This window comes from Cetorhinus maximus, chromosome 23 (assembly GCF_964194155.1).
Source record: "Cetorhinus maximus chromosome 23, sCetMax3.hap1.1, whole genome shotgun sequence".
In the NCBI taxonomy this organism is placed as follows: Eukaryota; Metazoa; Chordata; class Chondrichthyes; order Lamniformes; family Cetorhinidae; genus Cetorhinus; species Cetorhinus maximus.
The window spans coordinates 26,019,198-26,034,621 of record NC_135901.1 but is presented as its reverse complement, the minus strand read 5'-3'; the positions used below and the strand labels follow the sequence as shown (position 1 = coordinate 26,034,621).

Sequence of the window (15,424 nt, the reverse complement as noted above, 5' to 3'; positions counted from 1 at the left end):
CGACTATCAAGTTGGAAGCTGTGGGAGGAAGATCTCCAGAGGAGATGAGGTCAGTGACAGTCCTGGAAACAATGGCTTGATGTTCTGTGGTGGGGTCAAGGTCCAGGGAGAGGTAGGAGGAAGTGTCTGCGAGTTGACGCTCAGCCTCCGCGAGGTAGAGGTCAATGCGCCAGACAACAACAGTACCACCCTTGTCAGCGGGTTTGATGACAATGTTGGGGTTGGACCCGAGAGAACGGAGTGCAGTAAGTTCAGAGAGAGACAGATTAGAATGGGTGAGAGGAGCAGAGAAATTGAGACGGCTAATGTCACGCCGACAGTTCTCAATGAAAAGGTCAAGAGAAGGTAAGAATCCAGAGGGAGGGGTCCAGGTGGAGGGAGAATATTGGAGGTGGGTAAAAGGATCCGTTGAACGGGGAGAGGACTCCTGCCCAAAGAAGTGAGCATGGAGATGAAGACGGCGGAAGAAGAGTTCAGCATCATGCCGAGCCCGAAATTCACTGAGATGAGGGTGTAAGGGTATGAAGCTAAGTCCTTTGCTGAGAACTGAACGTTCAGCATAACCTTGAGTTTAACATTGTTACTGATGGGGAATTAACAGTGAGTTTAGTTTCATGGAAAAACTCAGCAGGTCTGGCAGCATCGGCGGAGAAGAACAAAGTTGACGTTTGAGTCCTCATGACCCTTCAACAGAACTAAGTAGAAATAGGAAAGGGGTGAAATATAAGCTGGTTTAAAGGGGGAGTTGTTGTTGGGACAAGCAAGCAGTGATAGGAGCAGATAACCAAAAGATGTCACAGACAAAAGAACAAAGAGGTGTTGAAGGTGGTGATATTATCTAAAAGAATCATCCCACCCCCACTAGAGCTACCTTGCTCGTCCTGCTCTCCAATCTTAATTAGCACATTCTTTTAGATAATATGACCACCTTCAACACCTCTTTAATAAAAACAAAAAACTGCAGATGCTGGAAATCCAAAACAAAAACAGAATTACCTGGAAAAACTCAGCAGGTCTGGCAGCATCGGTGGAGAAGAATAAAGTTGATGTTTCGAGTCCTCGTGACCCTTCAACAGAACTGAGTAAAATTAGGAGAGGGGTGAAATATAAGCTGGTTTAAGGTCGGGGGTGGGGTGGGGGGAGAGAAGTTGCGGGGGGGCGGGGGGTGGTTGTAGTGACAAGCAAGCAGTGATAGGAGCAGATAATCAAAAGATGCCACAGACAAAAGAACACTTTGTGTTGAAGGTGGTGATATTATCTAAGAGAATGTGCTAATTAAGAATGGATGGCAGGACACACAAGGTACAGCTCTAATGGGGGTGGGGTGAAATAAGGCTAACAGGGCATAAAAGGTATAAATTTAAAAATAATGGAAATAGGTTGGAAAAGAAAAATCTATATAAATTATTGGAAAAAACAAAAGGGAGGGGGAAGAAACGGAAAGGGGGTGGGGATGGAGGAGGGAGTTACAGCCTTCCGGACTGAATATTGAATTCAACAACTTTAGATCTTGAACTCCCTCCTTCAGCCCCACCCACTTTCCGTTTCATCCCCCTCTCTTTTGTTTTGTCCAATAATTTATATAGATTTTTCTTTTCCCACCTATTCCCATTATTTTTAAATTTGTACCTTTTATGCCCTGTTAGCCTTATTTCACCCCACCCCCACTAGAGCTGTACCTTGTGTGTCCTGCCATCCATTCTTAATTAGCACATTCTCTTAGATAATATCACCACCTTCAACACCTCATTGTTCTTTTCTTTGTGACATCTTTTGATTATCTGCTCCTATCACTGCTTGCTTGTCCCTACAACCTCCCCCCCACCCCCACCCCACCTTAAACCAGCTTATATTTCACCCCTCTCCTAATTTTACTCAGTTCTGTTGAAGGGTCATGAGGACTCGAAACGTCAACTTTATTCTTCTCCGCCGATGCTGCCAGGCCTGCTGAGTTTTTCCAGGTAATTCTGTTTTTGTTTTCAACACCTCTTTGTTCTTTTGTCTGTGACATCTTTTGGTTATCTCCTCCTATCACTGCTTGCTTGTCCCAACAACCCCCACCCCCCCACCCCCCCCTCCACCAAACCAGCTTATATTTCACCCCTTTCCTATTTCTACTTAGTTCTGTTGAAGGGTCATGAGGACTCGAAATCACCCCTTTCCTATTTCTACTTAGTTCTGTTGAAGGGTCATGAGGACTCGAAACGTCAACTTTGTTCTTCTCCGCCGATGCTGCCAGACCTGTTGAGTTTTTCCAGGTATTTCTGTTTTTGTTTTGGATTTCCAGCATCCACAGTTTTTTGTTTTTATCTCTGAGTTTAGTTTCATGTCGAACAGGGTGATAGTTACTGTTGTCTCATTCCAGAGAAAACTGATCCTCTCTGACCCAAAAACAAAATACTGTAATACTCTAGGTGGAAATCCGACCTAGCACTGGGGGGTCACTGTTTAAAAATAAGGGGTGGCTCATTTAAGACAGAGATGAAGAGAAGTTTTTTCTCTCATAGGGTCATGAGTCTTTGGAACTGACTTCCTCAAAAGGCAGTGGACACAGAGTCTTTGAATATTTTTAAGGCAGAGCTCGATAGATTCTTGATAAGCAAGGAGGTGAAAAGTTATCAGGGGTGGGCAGGAATGTGGAGTTAAGCTGACAATTAGATCAGCTCAATTAGATCAGGCTCAAGGGGCCGAGTGGCCTACTCCTCCTCCTAATTCGTATATTTGTTTGACCTCAAAACAGAAAATATTGGAAACTCTGAGCAGGTTAAACAGCATCTACAGAGAGGGAAACAGAGTGAATGCTTCAGGTCAGGAACCTTTGATCCAAACTGGAAAAAAATTAGAGATCGAACAGTTTACCAGCAAGTACAAAGTCAGAGAAAAGAGAGTGGGGGAGGACGGTGGGGTCGAAGGATTTTCTTATGATGAGAGACAACAGTGGATTTAAAGGGGAGAGGGACAGTATGAAAAGAGAATGAACAGTTAAGGATATTGTCTAAAATGTGGAAGTTGGATGGTCAGCAGTTTAGTGAGAATAGTGTCAAGGAAGCCGAAGGCAGGTCTCAGTGACAAGGTGAGCTGAGGGAGATAGAAGATAGGAGAGAAACTGGAGAAAGATTCAAGTGCAGAGCTTGGACAAGAAGGCGCTTCAGATACAACTTTTCCAGGTAGGTTAGTGGAAGGGAGGGAAGCAGCAGAGGCAGCTGATCAGATTGTCTCAATCTTAGTGACAAAGAAGTTCCGTGAGTTGTTGTTGTTCGAGGTGAGGAGGAGGATACGGGGAAAGGGAGAGCACTTCAAAAGGAACTAACTCCTGTTAGAGATATTAGAAGTTTCACCGCACTGTGCGTTTAGAACAAAGTTGATTTATTTGACTTTTATCCAAAATATTAACCATTATAACTGGGCTGAAGTTTATTAACATCAGCAGAAACAGACCCCAATGAACATGGTTCAGTCCTAGACATGATTAACAGCAAAATCCAATCACTGGAATTATTTGTGAACTCGATGGTGACTCATCAATGTGGATGACCGAGTGAATCTCTTCCCACGCACTAAACAGGTGAATGGTCTCTCCACACTGTGAACCCGTTGGTGTGTCTGCAGATGGGATGACTGAGTAAATCCCTTCCCACACTCGGAGCAGGTGAACGGCCTCTCTCCAGTGTGAATTCGCTGGTGTTCAGTGAGCTGAGACGATTGCCTGAACCCAATATCACAGTGCGAGCATCTGAATGGTCTCTCATCAGTATGAATACATTGATGGGACATCAGATCCCCAGACCTTTTATAGCACTTCCCACAGTCTGGGCATTTAAAAGGTCTCTCATCAGTGTGGACTCGTTGATGGCGCATCAGTTCCCCAGAACTTTTAAAGCATTTCCTGCAGTCTATGCATTTAAAAGGTCTCTCGTCAGTGTGAACTCGCTGGTGTGACAGTAGATTGGCTGATTGAGTGAATCCCATCCCACACTCGGAGCAGAGGAATGGTCTCTCCCCAGTGTGAATTCGTTGGTGTACAGTGAGTTCAGATGATCGCCTGAACCCACTCCCGCAGTGAGAGCACCTGAACGGTCTCTCGCCAGTGTGAATATGTTGATGGGACATAAGTTTATCTGAAGTTTGATAGCACTTCCCACAGTCCAGGCATTTAAAAGGTCTCTTGTCAGTGTGAACTCGCTGGTGTCTCATCAAGTTGGATGAACAAGTGAATCCCTTTCCACACTCGAAGCAGGTGAATGGTCTCTCCCCAGTGTGACCTCGCTGGTGTATCAGCAGGGTGGATGACTGAGCGAATCCTTTCCCACACTTGGTGCAGACAAACGGCCTCTCCCCAGTATGAACTCTTCGGTGTGTCAGCAGGTCGGATGAATTAATGAATCCCTTCCCACACTTGGAGCAGGTGAACTGTCTCTCCCCAGTGTGAACTCGCTGATGTTTCAGCAGGTGGTTTGACTTTGTGAATACCTTCCCACACTTGGAGCAGGTGAATGGCCTCTCCTCAGTGTAAACTCGCTGGTGTGTCAGCAGGTTGGTTGAATCAATGAATTCTTTCCCACAGTCAGAGTGGGGAAATGTCCTCTCCCCAGTGTGACAGCGCTGATGAATTTCTAGCTCAGACGGGTAATTGAATCCCTTCCCATAGTCCCCACATTTCCCTGGTTTCTCCTCAGTGTGAATGGTGCTTTTTACTTCCATGTTCAAAGGCTGATGATATTCAGGTCCTGATGAATCGAGAGACTCTGTCAGATCCTAATGTGATGTTTGATTTAAATTTCCTGACTGCAATTCCTCTCCTAATATCCTATGAAACTGATTTAAAACAGAAAAGAGGGAGTGAGAGAGAAACCACAAAAAGACAAACATAGGTTGTGAAATTGAGCTGAATGAATCTGGTAATTTGTGGTGCCGAACCCAACTGCATCACTAATATCCTTCAGGGAAGGGAATCAGGCTCCAAGTCTTACTTCTGATGAAGAGTCATACGGACTCGAAACGTTAACTGTGTTCCTCTCCGCAGATGCTGTCAGACCTGCTGAGTTTTTCCAGCTATTTTTGTTTTTGTTTCAGGCTCCAGGTCTGTTTGACTTTCCCGTCTGTAAATCCTCCTCTTCTAACCCCCTGTAAAAGGGGGTTAAATCCAAAATCCATCCCTGTCAGTCCAGGATAGAAATTCACACCATTCTCTCCTGCTTCCTGCTCCAGGATCAGTAAAGTGAGTTAAAGGTGATTTCTCATTAACAAATCCATTGCTGCATTTCCTTCATTAACCCACATTTGTCCACTCGGGCCTGGCACCGGGAGAAAGCCCGCAGCTGCCGTTCCGTTCGGTGCAAAGGCGGGCCCGGCACTTTCTTACTGGGGGTGTTGAGGCCTCCACTGGGTGTTTGTGAAGCCTCCCCTCCCACCCACTGCCCCTAACGCTGCCTCCGCTTATCCGCCTCCTTCCCGCCTGAAGATGAGACAAACAAGCGTCTGTCCCTGGACATCACCCGCACTGCGCATGCTCCAGGTCACAATGCTGGGGAATGATTGACGGAGGTTTCGGACCACTGGGAAGAGGGGACGAGGCTGGAAGACCGAGCGGGAGACTCTGATCCTCCAACCAATCGGAGTGAATGAGGGGGCGGGGCTGAGCCCGGATCAACCTCATTGGCTGAAACTCTGCATCATTTTGAAAGCAAATTTGTGTCAAACTCCAGGAGAAAACCGGACCTTTCTGTTTGTGGCTTTAAACAGATGAAACTCTGTGGATGTGGAGCAAACATTTCAACATTTGTTACTGAAATGGATTCATTCAGGACAGACAGCAGGGATTATTTCAGGAAATTACACAGTGTAGTGATTGTTTCTCTTTGAACCCATCCCTTGGCGAACAGTGTGAATTAGTGGAAGAATTCACAGGATGTTTAACGCTCCTTCCATGTCTGGAACCATTTAATTCCAGCCGATTTGTTGGTCCAGCTTCAACCGGGAGAGTTTGATGAGCTCCCACAAACTCACACAATGGGAGTGGACAGGCAGACTTACCGGACATTCAGAACACATGAACCTGACCACTCCACTTTGAACAGGGCTGTTTGCTTCCATGTTCAAAAGCTGATGATGTTCAGGTCCTGATCTATGTCAGATCTTGATGTGATGCTTGGTTTGTGTTTTCCGTTAGCAAATCCCCCTGTAAAAAGAGTTTCCAAAAACCATCACTGGAAGTTCAGGCTAGAAATTCAGACCTAACTTTTCTTTTGGTTTGAATTAACTGTGTGTAAGTCCTCTTCCTCCGAAAAACATTCCAGAAACAACCACTGTCATAATACAATCAGAGACAACGTTGTTTTCTGAAAGGGAAATCGTGTTTGACAATTTCATTAAAGTTCTTTGAGGATGTAACTAGCTGGGTGGATAATGGAAACCAGTAGATGTAGTGCATTTGGGTTTCGAAAAGGTATTCAATTAGCTGTCACATAAAATTTAACTGCACAGGCTAAGTGATAAGATGTTGTGGTGATATATTAGTATGGATAGATGATTGGATAACTAACAGGAAACAGAGGGTCTGGATAAATGGGTCATTTTCAGGTTGGTAGACTAACTGCTGGAATGCCACGGGGATAAAAGAGCGCGAGAAGAGCGGCGGAGACACAGGATAAAACTGAAAAAGTGATATCACAGGAAAGCTGTGACCTGATTGGTTAGTAGGAAATATGCACCAAATTTGAAAAAAACACTGCAAAGCTAATTAATAAATTAATTAACTAAGTAGAGATGGCTGGGCAGGTGATGTGTTGTAGCTGTATGATGTGGGAGCTGGCAGATCCCATTGCGAGCCGCAGTGACCATATCTGCAGCAAGTGTTGGTTGCTGGAGGAATTCCTCAAAATTGATGAGCTGGAGTCCGAGCTCCGGATGCTGCGGCACATCCAGGAGGGGGAGAGTTACCTGGACGCTTTGTTTCAGGAGGCAGTCACACCTGGTAGATTAAGTACCTCAAATTCGGGCAGTTGTCAGGGTCAGCAGGGTGTGACTGCAAGTGAGGCAGGTAGGGGTATCCTGTGTTCAGGAACAGAGGAGCTTCAGCTCTTGACCTTGTCCAACAGGTACGAGATACTTGCTCCTTGTGTGGATAAGGAACAGGGCTGTAGGGAGGATGAGCCAGCTGACCGTGGCACAGGAGGCCATTCAAGAGAGAGGAGCAAAAAGACAAGTGGTAGTTGTAGGGGATTCTATAATTAGGGGAATTGATAGTATCCTTTTTAAGCAGGATCGAGAGTCCAGCATGGTATGTTGCCTGCCCGGTGCCAGGGTGAGGGACATCTCTGACCAGCTTGAAAGGATTTTGGAGAGGGAGGGGAGGATCCAGTTGTTGTGGTCCACATCGGGACAAATAACATAGGTAAGACTAGGAAAGAGGACCTGTTTGGGGATTATCAGGAACTAGGAACTAAATTAAAGAACAGGTCCTCAAGGGTTCTCATCTCCGGATTACAACCCGAGCCACGTGAGAATTGGCATAGGGACGCGAGAATAAGGGAAGTAAACACGTGGCTAAAGGAGTGGTGTGGGAAAAAGGGGTTCCATTTCATGGGTATGGGCATCAGTATTTGAACAGGAGGGATCTGTACTGTTGGGACAGTCTCCACCTGAACCAATCTGGGACCAATGTTCTAGCGAAAAGGGTAAATAGGGTGGTCAACAGAACTTTAAACTAGAAAGTCGGGGGGAATGGAAGGGTAAAACTCCAAGCAGTATGACTAATGGGAAACAAAGCAGCAGGTTAGCATGTGGGGGGGTGGATTCAACTTCATGGAAAACTATGAAAAAACTGAAAAGGAAGGAGAGCCCAGGAGAGGCTATTAAATTCTCCAGAACACAAAATGGGACAGAGTGTTTGGAAAGGGCTAGGAATCTAACTTCAAGCACATCAGATAAAGGGATGACAATGAGAAGAGGGACAGGAAATACAGGACTGAAGGTGTTGTATATGATTGCATGCAGTATATGAAATAAGGTAAATGAGCTTGTGGCACAGATTGAAATTGGCAGGTATGATGTGGTGGGCATCGCGGAAACATGGCTGCAGGGGGATCAGGACTGGGAGCTAAATATCCAAGGATATATATCCTATCAAAAAGATAGGCAGGTTGGCAGAGCGGGTAGGGTTGCTTTGTTAGTAAGAAATGAAATTGAATCGATAGCAAGAAACGACGTAGGGTCAGATGATGTAGAATCTGTGTGGGTACAGTTGAGGAACCGCAAAGGTAAAAAAAACCCTAATGGGAGTTATGTACAGGCCTCCGAACAGTAGTCAGGATGTGGGGCACAAGATACACCATGAGATAGAAAAGATGTGTAAGAAAGGCATGGTTACAGTGATCATGCGGGATTTCAATATGCAGGTAGACTGGGAAAATCAAGTTGGTAGTGGATCCCAAGAAAAGGAATTTGTGGAATGTCTACGAGATGGCTTTTTGGAGCAGCTTGTGGTGGAGCCCACTAGGTAACAGGCAATTCTAGATTTAGTGATGTGTAATGAAGCAGATTTGATAGGGGAGCTTAAGGTGAAGGAAACCTTAGGAGGAAGTGACCATAATATGATAGAATTTACCCTGCAATTTGAGAGGAAAAAGCTGGAATCAGATGTAACGGTATTACAGTTGAATAAAGGCAATTACAGAGGCATGAGGGAGGAGCTGGCCAGAATTGACTGGGAGATGAGCCTAGCAGGAAAGACAGTGGAACAGCAATGGCAGGAGTTTCTGGGAGTAATTTGGGAGACACTGCAAAAATTAATCCCTAGGAAGAAGAAGCATACTAAAGGGAGGACAAGGCAACCATAACTGACAAGGGAAATCAGGGACAGCATAAAAGCTAAAGAGAAAGCATACAATGCGGCGAAGAGCAGTGGGAAGCCAGGGAGTTGGGAAGCCTACAAAGAGCAACAGAGGAAAACTAAAAAAGAAATAAGGATGGATGAGATTAAATATGAGGGTAAACTAGCCAGTAATATAAAAGAAGATTGCAAGAGTTTTTTTTAGATATATAAAGGGTAAGAGAGAGGAAAAAGTGGACATTGGGCCACTGGAAAATGACACTGGAAAAGTAATAATGGGGAACAAAGAAATGGCAGAGGAACTGAATAGGTACTTTGCTTCAGTCTTCATGGAGGAAGACACGAGTAACATCCCCAAAATTCAAGAGAGTCGGGGGGGGCAGAGGTGAGTATGGTGGCCATTACCAAGGAGAAGGTGCTAGGAAAACTGAAAGGTCTGAAGGTGGATAAATCACCTGGACCAGATGGATTACACCCCAGAGTTCTGAATGAGATAGCTGAAGAGATAGTGGAAGTGTGAGTGGTGTTCTTTCATGAATCACTGGAGTCAGGGAGGGTCCCAGAGGACTGGAAAATCGCAAATGTAACCCACCTGTTTAACAAGGGAGTGAGGCAAAAGATGGGAAATTACAGGCCGATTAGCCTGACCTCGGTCGTTGGTAAGATTTTAGAGTCCATTATTAAGGATGAGATTTCAGAATATTTGGAAGTGCATGGTAAAATAGGGCAAAGTCAGCATGGTTTCATCAAGGGGAGGTCATGCCTGACAAATCTGTTAGAATTCTTTGAGGAGGTAACAAGCAGGTTAGACAAAGGAGAGCCAATGAATGTTATCTACTCGGACTTCCAGAAGGCCTTTGACAAGGTGCCGCACAGGAGGCTGCTCAGTAAGATAAGAGCCCATGGTGTTAGAGGCGAGGTACTAGCATGGATAGAAGATTGGCTGTCTGGCAGGAGGCAGAGAGTGGGGATAAGGGGGTCCTTCTCAGGATGGTGGCCGGTGACTAGTGGAGTTCCGCAGGGGTCAGTGTTGGGACAACTTTTCACTTTATACATTAATGATCTATATGAAGGAACTGAGGTCATTCTGGCTAAGTTTGCAGATGATACAAAGATAGGTGGAGGGACAGGTAGTATTGAGGAGGCGGGGCGGCTGCAGAAGGATTTAGACAGGTTAGGAGAATGGGAAAAGAATTGGCAGATGGAATACAACGTGGGAAGTGTGAGGTCATGCACTTTGGTAAGAAGAATAGAGGCATGGACTATTTTCTAAATGGGGAGAGAATTCAGAAATCTGGAGTGCAAAGGGACTTGGGAGTCCTAGTCCAGGATTCTCTTAAGGTTAACTTGCAAGTTGAGGCAGTAGTTAGGAAGACAAGTGCAATGTTGGCATTTATTTCGAGAGGAATAGAATATAAAAGTAGGGATGTACTGCTGAGGCTTTATAAGGCTCTGGTCAGACCACATTTAGAATATTGTGAGCAATTTTGGGCCCCATATCTCAGGAAGAATGTGCTGGCCTTGGAGAGGGTCCAGAGGATGATCCCAGGAATGAAAGGCTTAACATATGAGGAAGGTTTGAGGACTCTGGGTCTATACTCAATGGAGTTTAGAAGGATGAGGGGGGATCTGATTGAAACTTACAGAATACTGAAAGGCCTGGATAGAGTGGACGTGGGGAAGATGTTTCCATTAGTAGGAGAGACTAGGACTCGAGGGCACAGCCTCAGAGTGAAGGGAAAACCTTTTAGAACAGAGATGAGGAGAAACTTCTTTAGCCAGAGAATGGTGAATCTATGGAATTCATTGCCACAGAAGGGTGTGGAGGCCAGGTCATTGAGTGTATTTAAGACCGAGATAGGTAAGGGGATCAAAGGTTATGGGGAGAAGGCGGGAGAATGGGGTTGAGAAACTTATCAGCCATGATTGAATGGAGGAGCAGACTCGATGGGCCGAATGGCCTAATTTCTGCCCCGATGTCTTATGGTCTTATGGGATCAGTGCTGGGACCTCAACCATTTACAATCTATATTAATGACGTGGTTGAATGGGCCAAGTGTATTGCAGCCAAATTTGCTGACAATACAAAGATGAGTAGGAAATCAAGTTGTGAAGAGACAAAGAGCTCGGTTAAGTGAATGGGAAAACACTTGCAGATGGTGCATGATTTGGGAAAATGTGAGGGTTTCCACTTTGACAAGAAGAATAGAAAAGCAGAAATCATTTAAGTAGAGAGACACTGCAGAATGCTGTAGTACAGAGGGAGTCCTGGCACATAAATCTCAAAAAGTTAGCATGCAGGTACAGCAAGAAATTAGGAAGGTAACTGGAATGTTGGCCTTCATTGCAAGAGGGTTGGAGTATAAAAGTAGGAAAGTTTTGCAACAGCTGTAGAGGGCATTGGTGAAACCACACCTAGAGTACTGTGTACAGTTTTGGTCTCCTTACTTAAGGAGGGATATACCCAGCGTGTCCACTCTGAACCAGGTTTGCTGCTCCCTCTGTGTCCAGCACTGTCTGCATCCCTGGTACAAAGAAATGGAATTTCAAAAGAAGGAAGGAATCTGTCAGCATTTGAAAGACATTCACAGAGAATTGAAGGGCTCCTTGAATGGCAAGCTGTAACTAGTAGGGTGCCACGAGGTTCAGTCCTTGGGCCCCAACTATTTACAATCTATATTAATGACTTGGATTCAGGGATAGAAGGTACGATAGCTAACTTTGCAGATGACACCAAAATAGGTGGGAAAGTAAGCTGCAATGAAGAAATAAGAAATTTACAAATGGATATGGAAGGGTTAGGTGAATGGGCCAAAATTTGGCAGATGGAGTTTAATGTGGATAAGTGTGAGGTTATCCACTTTGGTCAGAAGAATAAAAAGGCGACTTATTATTTAAATGGAGAGAAACTTCAGTGCAGAGGGATCTGGGTGTCCGAGTGCATGAATCGCTGAAAGCTAGTATGCAGGTACAGCAGATAATTAGGAAGGCAAATGGAATTTTGGCATTTATTGCTAAAGGAATAGAGTATAAAAATAGGGAAGTGTTGTTGCAACTGTACAAGGCATTGGTGAGACCGCACCTGGAGTACTATGCACAGTTTTGGTGTCCTTACTTGAGGAAGGATGTTGTTGCATTGGAGGCAGGTCAGAGGAGGTTCACTAGATTGATTCCAGAGATGCGGGGCTTGTCTTATGAGGAGAGATTGAGCAGTTTAGGCCTATACTCGCTACAGTGTAGAAAGATGAGAGGAGATCTAATTGGGGTATATAAGATGCTAAAGGGGGTAGATAAAGTAGACATGAGCAGATGTTTCCCCTTGTGGGGCATTCTAGAATGAGAGGCCATAGTTTTAGGCTAAGGGGTGGTAGGTCTAAATCAGAGATGAGGAGGAATTACTTTTCTCAAAGGGTCGTGAATCTGTGGAATTCACTACCTCAGAATGCAGTGGATGCCAGGACGATGAATAAATTTAAGGAGGAGATAGACAGATTTTTAATTAGTAACGGGTTGAAAGGTTTTGGGGGGAGGGCGGGAAATTGGAGTTGAGGCCGAAATGAGATCATCCATGATCGTATTGAATGGTGGGGCAGGCTCGAGGGGCTGAATTGCCTACTCCTGCTCCTAGTTCTTATGTTCTTAAGATTTTTCTTTATTCTTGGACAGTTGGACATCAGACTGTCTCCTTTCAATATGGAGCTCCATTGTAGGGCTGGGACCACCTTTGAAGGAGCTGCCAATGAGTCCTGCCCTTTCCCCAAAGCCTTCATTAGAATCATAGAATGGTTACAGCATAGAAGAAGGTCATTCGGCCCATCATGTCCATGCCCACGCCAGCTTTCCGAAAGAGCTACTCAGCCAGTTCCACTCCCCGGCCATTTCATCGTAGCCCTGCACATTTTTTCTGTTCAGATAATTATCCAATTCTGTTTTGAAAGGCATGATTGAACCTTCCTCCACCACACTCTCAGTCAGTGCACTCCAGATTCTAACCACTCACTGCAAAACAGGGTTTTCCTCATGTCACCATTGCTTCTTTTTCAATTCACCTTTAACCCATGTCCTCTGGTCCTCAGCCCTTCTGCCACTAGGAATATTTTCTCCCTGTCTACTCTGTCCAGATCCCTCATGATTTTGAGCATTGCTATCAAATCTCCTCTTAATCTTCTTTTCTCTAAACAGATCAGCCCCATCTTTACCAATCTATCCTCATAACTGCAGTTTCTAATCCCTGGAACCATTCTCAATAATTTGTTCTGCATCCTCTTCAATACCTTCACATCCTTCCTAAAGTGTGGAATCCAGAATTGGACACAATACTCCAGTTGAGGTTGAACCAGTGTTTTATTCTGATTTCTCATAACTTCCTTGTGATTCTCGGGGAGTTGAACACCAGCCTTTCTCCTGTCGACATAGAGCTGCCTTATAGGGTTGTGATCACCTTTGAAAGAGCTGCCAATTAGCCCACACTCCCCTGCCCTTTCCCCAGAGCCCTGCAAACTTTACCTTTTAACTGGAGATCCAACTCACTTTGGAAAGTTGTTATTGAATCTGCCTCCTATCCCCTTTCAGGCAGAATGTCTCAGGTCATAACTTATTGAGTAAAAAATGGTTCCTCATCTTCCTAATGGATTTTTGCCAATTATTTGATGTGATGTGTTTAATTGTTGGTTTCCTGTTGAAGACATTACCTGAGTGGATTTAGGGGAACACGCTCGTGATATCTCAGAGAGACCAAACACACGACATGCTGTATATTTGAAACAAAGCTGATTTATTTGATGTATTAAAATAGTCAACACCAGCCACATTACAGGAGATTGCTGAAAAAAGAGACATGACTAAGCTTTTTGTCTTGCACTCATCAGGACAATTCACAATGTTCAGCACCATTCGTGACTCCTCAGATACTGAAACAGTCCATGTCCAAATGCAGCAAGACCTGGACAATATCCAGGTTTTGGCTGACAAGTGGAAAGTAACATTCACGCCACACAAGTGTCAGGCAATGACCATCTCCAAAAATAGAGAATCCAACCATTGCCCATCGCTGTATCCCCCACTATCAACATCCTGGGGGTTACCATCTGCTAATTAGTTTAAATCTAAGCCCTCTGGTCATTGACATCTCTGTTAACGGAAATAAGTCCTTTCTATCCACTCTATCTGGGCCCCTCATAATTTTATACACCTCAGTTAAATCTCCCCTCAGCCTCCTCTGTTCCAAAGAAAACAACCCCAGCCTGTCCAATTTTTCCTTATAGTTAAAATTCGCCATTCCTATCAATATCCTCGTAAATCTCCTCTGTACCCTCTCTGGTGTGAACACATCCTTCTTGTAATGCACTGACCAGAACTGTACTCAGTAGTCCAGCTGTGGTCTAACTAGTAGTTTATTCAGCTCTAGTATAACCTCCCTGATCGTGTAATAAAAACAGAAAATGCTGGAAATGCTCAGCAGCTCTGGCAGCATCTATGGAGAGAGAGGAGTTTCAGGTCTGTGATCTTTCATCAGCGAAAAATGCTAGAAATATTCCCTGTTCTTGTATTCTATGTCTCAGTTAATAACAGAAAGTATCCTGTCTGCCTTTTTAATCACCTTATCTACCTCGCCTGGCCCTTCAGGGACCTGTGGACATGCATTCCAATGTCCCTCTGTTCACCTACACTTCTCACTATCATACCAGTAATATCCTTTCTCTAAGCCGTGTTTGCCCTCCCCAAATGTAATTATTACCTCACACTTCTCCAGACTGATCTCCATTTGCTACTTTTCTGCCCACCTGACCATTCTATTGACACCTTCCTACAGTTTACAGCTTTCTTCCTCACTGTTAATGACAAGATTGAAAATGTCTTAATCATGTCCCCATGTTAAAGTCTAAATCAGTGATATATACCACAGAAGTATGGGATCCTGTGCTGAGCCATCCAGAACTCCACCGGAAACAGCCTTGTAGTCCCAAAAACATCTCTTGGCCATTCCCCTTTGCTTCCTGCTGCACCAGGTGATGACATTTCCTGCACTTGTGATTGTACAGCACAGAGAAGCATCCTGGTTTTCCCACATGGAACTGGATGCGCACCCTACAGGAATCAGATGCCCTGCCATGCCTTTATTTATCTGATTATTAACTCATTTAAACAAAATAAGCTAACCATTAAAATAAATAAAGATTCATCAGCTACCCACCAATCAGCTTCTTCTATTGTGCTGAAGTCACCTTATTTTTAGAGGGAATTAACAAAAATGTTTTTCTTAACTCTTATTATCTAAACACCTCAGGGTTTAATTTACTGAAAAAATCAGATTTCTTCACTGTTTCAACCCATTGTTAGTTAGCTTTATCATTATTCCCTAGATTTGATTAATTGAATACTGACTGCAATTATATGATAAATTATCAATTCGTCTTTAGTTTTAGGCTAATTGATTACTTTATAGTTGATTAATGCAGTGACCAGGGCCATACTCAGTACTCTAGCTGTGCTCTAACTAGTGTTTTACACAATTCTAACATAATCTCCCTGCTCTTATATTCTAGGCCTCAGACAAGAAAGTGCCCCAAATGCCTTCTTGACCACCTGATCTAC

At 44.4% G+C, this 15,424-nt stretch overlaps 2 protein-coding genes across 2 annotated transcripts in view; one reads left to right on the top strand and one right to left on the bottom strand.

Moving 5' to 3' along the window:
* LOC144697912 (uncharacterized) overlaps positions 1–15,424 on the top strand; it is a 294,824-nt gene that overhangs the window by 43,822 nt on the left and 235,578 nt on the right.
* Positions 1–15,424, bottom strand: part of LOC144697444 (uncharacterized) — a 111,144-nt gene that overhangs the window by 5,994 nt on the left and 89,726 nt on the right. The window contains 2 exon segments of the mRNA XM_078569422.1: positions 2,010–2,011; positions 3,928–5,116. Of these exon segments, the coding sequence (XP_078425548.1) occupies positions 2,010–2,011; positions 3,928–4,701 (776 nt within the window). The 5' untranslated portion in view covers positions 4,702–5,116.